The 11,523-nt window shown below is 36.2% G+C and overlaps 1 protein-coding gene across 1 annotated transcript; it reads right to left on the bottom strand.

Moving 5' to 3' along the window:
* Window positions 1–332: 332 nt before the first annotated feature.
* LOC110270709 (uncharacterized) lies at window positions 333–4,416 on the bottom strand. The gene is made up of 4 exons (XM_088483103.1): window positions 2,560–4,416; window positions 1,337–1,928; window positions 593–1,233; window positions 333–509 (listed from the first exon to the last, which is right to left on the bottom strand). Exons 1-4 carry the CDS (start codon window positions 4,414–4,416, stop codon window positions 333–335), a joined length of 3,267 nt encoding a protein of 1,088 aa, XP_088339229.1.
* Between the last annotated feature and the right edge of the window lie 7,107 nt (window positions 4,417–11,523).

Below are 11,523 nucleotides of genomic sequence, written 5' to 3'. Positions count from 1 at the left end.
TGTTGATGGAATATAAACTTGGATAACTCAATTAATTAAAACAGTAATATGCTAAAGAAGGCAGCATAAGTGATTGAAAACTAGCCAACACTGAATTAAGATAATGGTTCAAACTTAAAAAATAATTTTATTAAGATAATGGTTCAACTTAACACAGTTAGTCACATAACACAAAGGGCAGCCATCTAACATGAGCATGTTAAACAAAGTTGCCTCAAAAGGGAGGACTTTACAGCAAAACATAAAGGATTGTTTTTTCCTTGTATAGTCTTTGTCTAGCAAAAAGTATTAACATTAAAACAGATAGTCCTATACATATTAAGCTAAAGTCTTCAATTCTTCTTTCTTGGAGCCTTAAATCCTGGAGTTGGGATGAACTTCATGTAATTGACAAGTCTTGTTGCAGTTCCTGAACTAGCACCCTGCATGGGATTCACTGGAACAGAAGTTGCTAGTGGAGAGGATCTTCTCCTTGGTGATAATTTTGAAGGCCTTTTTATTCCATGATCCTAGATAGAAATTATTTACGTTACACATAAATGATGATTCACTTGAATCACAAAAAATTTAAAAAATGTAAATAGGAAGTTACCTTTTGAGAATCTTCTACATCAGAAGCAGTTGGCTGAGATATATCTATCTCTACAGGTTGTGCATTAGAAGTGGCTTGGCCAATCTCAGTAGACTGCACAAGAGAATTATCTTTTCCATCACGTTGGTTACCATCATCTTGAGGCTGCTGAAGTTGCTGCTCAGATGCAGGGGCACCTCCTTCATTTTTCTTCTTCTTATTAGCCTCAGCAGCAGCAGCAGCAACTGTAGCAGCTGCAGCAGCATCACAAGCTCTCTTCTTCTTACAACCTCTCTTTGTATGTCCTTTATCACCACAAAAACTGCAAGTAAAGGGGCCCAACTGTCTCTTTAGATGAACATTATCTCCATTGTTACTCTGAGGCTTGGAATCAACTTTAGACTTTTTAGATCCTCCACCACCCTTCTCATCAGCATCCATCCGTCTTTTCATCTGTAGTTTTCCAGGTTTCCTCTTTATTTTTGGTGCATGTGGCCTGTTACATTCTTCTGCATGCTCCCATAATGGTTGTCCAGGAATTGGATTAATATGATAATTATATGTTTCCCTGTATGACTCCATTGTTAGCAAGCGGTGACAAAAGTCTTCTGGTGGCTTGTTAACCCGAGACAGTACAGCACATGCATGCACACAAGGAATACCTGCATACAAAAAACAGCCACAACAACCATGGGTTTTAGTCATATATCATTAGTCAGATTATTACTATAGCACAAAAACAATCATTATAGCAATGCAAATAACCTGTAAGCATCCAAAATTGGCAAGTGCATAGTCTTTTTCCTAAGTCCACCACATGATTAGTTGGGTGTCCATACACTTCAAACTTTTCGTATCCGTTGTCCCCTGTCCAAATAGGCTTCCAATTCTTAGATTCTTTTCTAACTTTCTCCAATCGACTCTTTATAACCGGTGTGAGCACTCCAGTGTGATTGTTTAGTTTCACCTTGTTCTTGACTATGGTCCGCATTACGAACATTCTTACCTCCTCCAACAATGTTATAATGGGCTTGGCTCTTGCATCCTTGATCTTTGCATTGAACACCTCGCACGCATTATTATAAATACTATCCAACTTCGGCTTATGGCTGAATGCGCTTCTAGTCCATGTATCTCTTTGCCATTTATCTAAATATGCCCATGCATCTTCATTCAGTCTTTTTATCTTGTCCATTCCATCCCTGAACTCTTGATGAGTTGTTGCCCTTGCACATTCCCACAAAAGTTTCCTTAGTTGTAAATCCTTCCAACTCTTGTTAAAATTTCTCCACAAATGCCAGACGCAAAAATGATGGTGCACATTGGGTATTACCTCTTGCACTGCTGATATTAGTCCCTGCCAGTCATGATCATTTAATAACACATAGTGTTTTAGTCCCTGCCAATCATGGTCGATCACCATAACAGTCCCTAACATAATAATACCCTCCCCATAATAGTCCTTCACATTTAACACGAGTACACATAATAGTCCCTGGCGTTTAATTCGATAGCCCATGGTAACTATGTACAATGGTAAAACAACACAGATAGTAACTATCACATGTTAACAGCAACAATAGGCGTACTAACCATGCCAATCAACATTTCAGACAAATAAACATGCAATCAGAATGAAACCTTTCTGCACTAATATAGCAAACTACTATCAAGTTATAAGTTCAACAATTCAGTCAAATAACTTGCAAACTAGATGAAGCATTTCTGCACTAATATAGCAAACATACTATCAAGTTATAAGTTTATTAATTCAGTCAAATAACTTGCAAACTAAATGAAACCTTTCTGCACTAATATAGCAAACTACTATCAAGTTATAAGTTCAACAATTCAGTCAAATAACTTGCAAACTAAATTCAACATTTCAGCCAAATAAATTGTATTAGTCAATTCACAACATAATTGTCATAATAACAATACCAGTTAACTAATAATAGGATTAATACTTGTCGAATATGCATGGTTACCTTTTGCATATCGGATATAAAGCACCAGCCATTTTCTTTGTAATGTCCCAAGTCTAGATGCAGTAATTCAAGAAACCACTTCCAGTTTTCCCTATTCTCTATTTCCACAATTGCCCATGCAATGACGTAGATATGATGGTTCGCATCCTGTCCAACAGCTGACAGAATTTGTCCACCAAATTGAGTCTTCAGGAATGCTCCATCTAATCCAATGAAAGGACGGCAGCCAGCTTTGAACCCATTTTTACAACCACTTAAGCACACATACATTCTCTCAAAAATAACTTCTCCATTTGGTTGAGGTTTGGTACATATTTGCACTGTTGAACCGAGATTGGTTTTCAGCAAAGTCAAGCCATAGTCCCTCACCATCTTATATTGTTCCTTTTCATCACCATACACTACACTTCTAGCATCCATCAAAGTCCTCGAGATTGAATTTTTGTTTAGTGTCAAATCAAAACATGTTCTGAAATAGGTTGTAGCTTCACAATGTCTGAAGTTGGGATATTTTTTGACCTTCTTCACAAGCTTGCTGCAGACCCAATTCCTATTAGCAGCCCTATTTTTGTCTTCCCTGGGACATGTGTGGTCGTCATTAAAGGTTTTGATCTGCCAACAAGTGTCCTCATGGTCCCTTGATGCATAAACCACCCAAGGGCACTCCTTAACCTTACAAACTGCCCTGCACCTTATATTATCGTTCTTCGCCAGGCGTATGCGCCTACCCTCTTGAATTGTATACTCCCTAACAGCTTCTCTAAAGTCCCACTTTGTGCCAAATTTCATACCCACCTCAAGATGCAATTCACCAAATCTTGCACCCTCCCTAAACACTGGACATGCGTCATCAGAATCATTGTCTTCTTCTAGTTCATCTTCCGAATTTGGAGGAGTCTTCATCTCCTCTGAGTGCCATGAATTGGCACCATCCGAGTCAGCTCCAGGATCTAGACCATATTCTACACCTTCAGTAAAACTACCAATAAAACCAAGATCCACTTTTTCATCACTAACTTCTTGCATAAATGCATCATCCTCAACCAGAATCTTCTCCTTTCCTTTAGCTAGAGAATCAACATTTGTCAATATCTTCTCATTCTGGTTCTTGTTCACCCTATTCCTACTCCTATTGTTGACATTCTTCACCCCAGTATCTGAATTAGAAGAGCTGTCTTCATCAAGAGTTGGCTTAAAAAGACTATCTTCTGAGCTCTCATAAGAGTCAGAAGACACCTCGAAAGGAATCTCATTATTAAAAACTTTGCTTTGGAATCCTCTGGCAGCAGACCTTGTACAAGGTCTCCTAGATATACTATTTTTGTTGGGCTGCTTGGACTTGTTGGTTTTATCTGTTTTGGTGTTTTGGATGGTCTTGATGGGCTTTGTGGGCTGGATGCTACCAGTGGGTTTGTTTGGCTTGGCTCCACTGACTTTGTTAATGGGTTTTTTGGTCTGATTTTGATTTTTTGAAACTGTTGATGGTGGTTGTGTACCTTTGGTGTTTGAGGCAACTTTGGTGTTTCCCTCCAAAATTTTTGGCAGTGATGCTCCATGCTCGAAATATACATTAATAACTCCGATCTTAGCACACTTCACCATCTCTCTTATCTCCTTGTCATTATTCAAGCTTCTTAGTCCGTTCTCCAAACCTTTCCCAGGAACTTGCCACCAGCATTGCTTTATCTCATCATAACCAAGCTTTTTATGGTAGTTCCTTAGATAGAATACGTCTAATGTATCCACATCTAGGTCACCTAAACAAGCCTTATTATCCGGATAATATACCATTGTTCCTTCTTGATCTTCTTTAAAATCACCCCCGTGATGAAACATAATATCCAACATCTCTTCCATCTAAAAAAAAAATTCAAAATCCATTACTTGACAATCAAGATAAACACAAATAGATTTTTCTGTCCTATTTACACTAACTATTCAATAAAAAAAAAAGAAAAATCATATACACAAACAGATTTTAGTGTCTTATTTACATAATTATTTGCAGGATATAGTTACTTTATTTAGTACAAAACAAATATAATATTGTTGTTTAATTAAACCTTTAAACGTGAATTCATAATTATGAGGTTTATTTTTTTCCAAAAATACACAAAAATCAGCTATACAAATATATTTGTATGTATGTGTATATACACGTTTGTATGTGTGTTATCATACATATATTTATTATATATTTTATATTTTAATATGTATTATATATAAATTAAATAATTGAATGACAAATTAAGTAATTGAATAACAAAGTTCAGTTTTATGTGTTGTACCATGTATGTGTCTGTTTCAATTTTTGTGACAATAAATCATATTCTAAATTGAAACAATATGTTTTGAAACAATAAATCATATTCTAAAGTTCAGTTTGCATTTTTCCCTCTGGTAACTGGCAAGTTGGCAATCCCATAATAAGTATATATGCAACAAATATAATATTGACTCGTAGCTAGACATGGAATTTTTATTTGAATATGTATGTTTCAAGTTTGATATTATTACATCTTCTACAAATTTAATAAAGAGTATACTTTTCTAGTAATATGTTGCTATTTATTTCCAATCTTCTAATAAAATTAAAATGGCTTAAGTTAAATAGATCTTTTAAAAATTCTCATCATTATACATAAGAACTGATAAGAGTTTTATCAAACAGATATTAGACATCAACAGATAAGAGTTTTATCAAACAAAACACTCATGACCATGAAACAGAGCATTATTTTCAAACAGAGCATGACCATAATCAAACAGAGTTTCTCATGAAACCCCAACCTAATCAAACCATAGAATCATAGTAGCAGAAAAAAAAAAATCAAAATTCCAACCACACTCACAACACAAGCATATACAAAAATCATCATGCATTGCAAAAAAAGAATAAAAAAAATTTTACCTTTACAAATGGAAGAACCTCTTGTTTCTGACGCAGGTGGAAACAAACGATGAAGTGAAACTTGATTTTGATGTCTTCTGACGGCAAGAATTTCAACCTCACCAAAAGAACCCTAAGGAAGTAAAAGAGCATTATTTTCAAACAGAGCATGACCATAATCAAACAGATCATCTCATGAAACCCCAACCTAATCAAACCCTAGAACCATAGTAACAGAACAAAAAAAAACCATAATTTCAACCACACTAACAACACAAGCATATACAAAAATCATCATGCATTGCAAAAAAAAAAAATAAAAAAAAATTATCTTTACAAATGGCAGAACCTCTTGTTTCTGACGCAGGAGGAAACGAATGATGAAGTAAAACTTGATTTTGATATCTTCTGACTGTAAGAATTTTAATCTCACCAAAGGAACCCTAACGTAGTGGCATTCATGAAGAGAGGAGGAAGAAGAAGAAGAAAAGAAAAAGATAGAGGGTGGAAGTGAAGAGATGGTGTGTTTTTGATGAAGTGTGTTTCATAATTTTTTTTTGGGCCAAACGACGACATTTTTGTCAAATTGGGGCGCCAACCCAAAACGCCAACATTTTGGCTTAATCCAACGTGGCAACTTCGTGATACATCAGATCGTCGGTGATGACTCATCACCGGAAAACTGTCCAGGGACTATTATGGTGCCCAGAGCCGTATCTGGAGGCTTATAATGGTGCAATTGGGATCTCAGGAATCACATTGGGTAACGACCCGAATCTCAGGAACTATTATGGGGATTTACTCGTTATTGGAATTCGATTTGATTAGCAAAAATAACAATTATCAATCACGATGAGTTTGATAACTCAAGAGTTACCAATTACTTAACCAAAGCCAAAAGGAGAAAAATAAACTTACTCGAATAAAAATGTCTTCAGATTGGAAGCAATAGTAACATAAATATAAAAGAAAGCAATCATAAACTGAAATACCTCAAATAACATTAATTAAGAGAATCATATGTAACATGGAAGAATTCATAAATTAAATTGAGAAAATAATAAAAGGGAATATTGAACCTGATAAAGAGTTGGAATACTTAACTTGAAATAATAAGAAATCCTAATCCTAAAACCTAAGAGAGAGGAGAGAACCTCTCTCTCTAAAAACTACATCTAAACCATAAAAAGTGAATAATTGAAGACCTCCTCATGAATGGATGTATTCCCCCACTTTATAACCTCTAATCTATGCTTTCTAGACTTGGATCTGGGCCAAAAAGGCTTCAGAAATTGCTGGGAGCGTTTTCTGTAATTTCTGGTGCGTGGCGTCTGTCACGCGTCTGCATGGGTCACGCGGTCGCGTCATCTGGAGTTTTCCTTGCCACGCGTTCGCTTCGGTCATGCGTCCGCGTCATCTGTGTTCTACTTAAGGCGCGCGTCTGCGTCAGTCACGCGTTCGCATCGCTGCCTTTTCGCACTGGGCATGCGGCCGCGTCGTCCATGCGTTCGCGTCGCTGCTAGTTTCTTCAAAAACTCCATTTTGTGCTTTCCTTCCATTTTTGTATGTTTTCTTTCCATCCTTTAACTCATTCCTGCCTTAAAGGATCTGAAACTTCTCAACACACAAATCACGGCATCGAATGGTAATAAAGGGTAATTAAAATAAATAATTTCAAAGCATAGGAAACATGTATTTTACATATATCACATAATAAGGAAGGTAAAGTAAAACTATGCAATTTACATGAATAAGTGGGTGAAGGATTGAATAAATCTCTTGAATTGAGCACAATATATGTCATAAAATATGGGTTTATCATCGTTTGATCGTCGTCGTTTTCAATATCTAATGAACTACCTGTTTTTCTGCAAAGATGTTTATAAGTGTACTCTCTGTCCCTCTAAGCTTGTCAATCTAGACAAAATCCGTAGGAAAGGTTTGAACTTTACCCCATTATTTGCATGTCAAGGTTGGACACCCATCCTGTCCATCAAAGAGAAAATTTACCCTGATTTGGTAAAACATTTCTATAGCAACATGTCCTACAAAGAAGGGAGAATCGCTTCTTTTGTTAAAGGCAAAGTGATCATTCTTAGCAAATATCACCTAGGCAAAGCCTTAGATTACCAGGACCGAGGACCTGATGTCTACACATCTGGTAAGTGGGACGAAACGCTCAATGTTTCTTACTTTGATGCCCTAACCACTGTCTGCATCAATATCCCTCTCCTTGAAGGTAACACTTCTGCTCATAAGTCTCTTGGTCCGGTCCGTGCCCAGCTGCATCGGATAGTAAATCACATCATTTTGCCTCAGAGCAGCTCTTTTCAACGTGTCTCATTTTGTGACACACTGATTTTGTATGCACTTCTTTCAAAAATTCCCATTTCTTTTGCTTACTTGCTTGTGAGACATATGCATGCTTGTATCAGTACCAAAAATTCTTTACCCTATGGCATGCTTCTTATAAAAAATTTTCGATATATCAAAGGGGGCGGTGTAGTAAAGAAAACAGCTCCCAGGCGTCGCCGAACTGATGACAGCACTGATGTTTCCTCTGTTGATGAGGATCCTCTGATTCCCCCTTCCACCTCCACTACAATCAAGGTCATGACCCGCATTCTGAAGAATGTGCTTGAAGAGTTCATCAATCTGACAGACCTTCTTCTCACACATGGTGCCGAGTGCAAAAGGAACCAAGTTTTGGAGGAAAATTCATTCAAGAAGACCAAGGGAAGGATTCAGATTCTAATGGACTTCGTGGAGGATGTTGAGGTTGGCCTCACAACTTCTGACAATGAGGGGGAGGACGATGGAATCTCCGATGAATCCAACTCTGATGCCTAGCTCATTTTATCTCATCTGTGATTATGACTCAATTTACTTTTGAACTTATTTCATTTTTTTGGATGACTGTAAAGACCTTAACTACTCTGCTACTTATACTCTATGCAACAGCCACTAACAAGTTTTGTGTAGGTTTTTCCTTTCCTCCGTTGATGACAAAAGAGGGAGAAAATAAAGGGAATGTTAGCTTTGGCTTAGGGGTTAATAGCGATAGTTAAGAATGATGATGCTTTATGGTGCTATAATTAACTTATTTTGTCCAGTGATGCATATCATGCCTAGTGTTAATTGCTCTGTGTCATTATTACTGTGATATATTGCTTGGAAATATTGGTCTTGGCTACTTTTAAGCTTTTTCCAGGTAAAGGTGTAAGCCATGATCAAGGGAGAGTAAAGCTAGCATTCAGGGGGAGCAACTCACAATCCAAATGTCATCAAAGGGAAGTGTTCTTAACTCATTCAATTTTTTTAATTTTTCTAGTTTATCATGTTTGTCATCAAGGGGGAGATTGTTAAGCCTAGTTTGATTTTGGGTAAATTTATGATGAAAAACATTTATTTGGGTTGAAAGCCCAATATTATTTAATGTGTGCTTTATTGTGGCAGGCCCATTAATTAATTTTTTCACAGCCCAAGGCTAGCATATACTTCAGCCATGTAAAAGAGCCAATGCTCCTTATAGCTCCGTTCAGCAAAATAAATGGGTATGTATTTGCTAAAAGCAAATGAGAACAGCTGTATCATGCAAGGACATGTGTGGCTCTGTAAAAGTAAGAAAGGACACTAGAAAACCCACTAACCCAAGGACATCAGCTGAGCAATACTTGGATCGTAGTTAAGCAAAACACCAACTTGCATAGAGCAACAACAGCAAGAAAATGGAGCAGAATGAAAAAAAAAAGAAGAGCATGCCAAGGAAGAAAGAAAAACAAAGGACAGCAGAGGTAGTGGTCGAGCTCCTCAGATAGCAGAGGTGATGGAGCAGGATGAAGAAAGCACTGCATGCCAGCAGAGACAGCTCCAACGAGCAGCTGGTACAAGGAAATGGAAGAGGCAAAAATGAAGGCAAGATAAAGATATATAACAAGCCTCATTCCATCATTTAAAAGAAAGAAAAAGAGAGCACACACTCAGAGCACCATCTCTAACATAGAGCTGAAATCTTTTTCTTCTACTCGAGCTTAATTTCTGATCTTTGTGTTATGGCTGTCTTGTGTTATTTTCTGTTTTGAAAAGGCAAATATTGAGAGGTTGAAAAGCCAAGAGAGAAAAGGGATGAGTGATGCAGAATAGCCACTGATTTCTGATGTATTGAGTTGTTGAACTAGAATTAGTTCTCCTTTGCCAAGTTGGGTGAGCACTTGGTGAGTCTGAATCTGTGTAGATTCCCCTTCCTAGTTGGGTCAGCACTATGGGAAACTAAGCTTTGGTGTTGAAAGCTTAGGGGGTAGATACTAGTTGGATTAGGGAGAAATTTAATAGTATTGGTGTATGTAATCTGTGAAAGATTAGTGAAAATTCCACCATGGTTTGTGGTGGAGACTGGATGTAGGATTCATTGCACAAAGAATCCGAACCAGGATATATGCTGGTCTTCATCTTCTCTTCCATACTCTTAACTGGTTCTGCGTATGAGATAAAATGAAATAATCTCCTGCAACTCGAGCTACTGCTGAAACAGAGTTTGAAACTTTAAGTTTTAAGCTAACTTGATTCAATCCCCCCTTCTCAAGTTCAACTAGAACCATCACTTACGTTCCTCATTCTGTTAGTAAAGGGTCTAAGATAAATATTTTATGCTGATCTTGCTTTATCATAGAAGTGTTTATTTAGCTCTGAAGGTATGAACTACGAAATGGTCACTTTGAAGAGCACATTGATTTAAGTTTTTAATAAAAAAATAGTATTACAAATTTTTTAGTATTACAAATACTGCACATTGTGATCATGTTGGGGCTTTTATATATATAATCTGCTTTCTATTTCTTGATGTCATAGTGCATAATACTAAAATTCAATTTGAAAACCTTTTTCATCTTTTTCATCCATGGATCAGCCGCATGCTACTCTTTATTATTCTCAAAGAACAATGAAAGGTGGCTTTTTGATTGGGGAAGCCTTAGGGGTATCAGAAATTGTACATGGGTAATCTTTCATCCCTCCTACTTATTACAAATTCCTTATATATACCTAATTTTTTGTTGATGTGTTTGGTTGTGGGAAAAAAAGATCGAATAAAATTTTTTGATCCTATCTATAATTTCAATTAAGACATTCTTACTATTTGTTACTTTGTTTGGATAAATTTAAATATTTTATTATTCAGGTGATTTCTTCATGTTTTTATCATGAATAAAATGATATCAAAATGGTGTTTCTATTTTATATATGTAGTGGTTCTTGATTAATCTGAATTTTCACCTCAATAAATTTGTTGAGTTTTGTTATTGTGCTGTTGTTTTATGATGCTCTAGATTTAAATTTTCATGACCTCCCAACTCTGTTTATATAATTTTTGAAACTCTGTTGTTTGGCTTGCTCTTGAGTATTGAAAAGTTATATTTTTATTTAAGATATGATATACAGAATGTTATCTCAACTTTCTTATAATTTTTTTTGTTGCAGGTACGAGGAACAGTTGCCACAGGCTGAGTTGAGCAAGAAATCATAAAAGTTAGTGATCAAGTTGAGGTTTTGAGTATAATGCACGTATGTCCATTGAAATTTTTTCTGGGTTTTGGCTTTCTTTTGATCAAAATGCCAATTGATGATGAGGTAAGGACATTCTTCAAGCAAGTCCAAAGTGAAGTATATTTATAATGAAAGTTGCCTCCCAGAGACAAGTCGTTGAACTTTAACCTGACTGATCATGATTCTTGGATTCTTGATCATATTCTTATGATATTTTTTTAATCAAATTGAGCCGACACGCATAAGTCCAGTTACTTTGTGATCAGTATGAAAATATTGCAGTTTTGGAGTTTTCATGTAAAATTTCCAATTATGACAGATTTAAGAAACAAATTTACAAAAGTCATTATTATGGACTAGGATTTGAGATTTACTCAGGTAAGTTGAGGAATGCTTTTTTCTTTTTAATTATTATCAGTATCTGATATTGCTCAAAACTCTATTATCCACAAACCTTGGCATCTTTTGGAGGCTTGCATAAATTTAAGTGTCAACACTATATCCTTGTTTAGTAGTAATACCAATTAAAGGTG

This window comes from Arachis ipaensis, chromosome B4 (genome assembly GCF_059453495.1).
Source record: "Arachis ipaensis isolate K30076 ecotype BB chromosome B4, ASM5945349v1, whole genome shotgun sequence".
In the NCBI taxonomy this organism is placed as follows: Eukaryota; Viridiplantae; Streptophyta; class Magnoliopsida; order Fabales; family Fabaceae; genus Arachis; species Arachis ipaensis.
The sequence above is the reverse complement of the archived record's forward strand: the minus strand, read 5'-3'. Positions and strand labels throughout refer to the sequence as shown.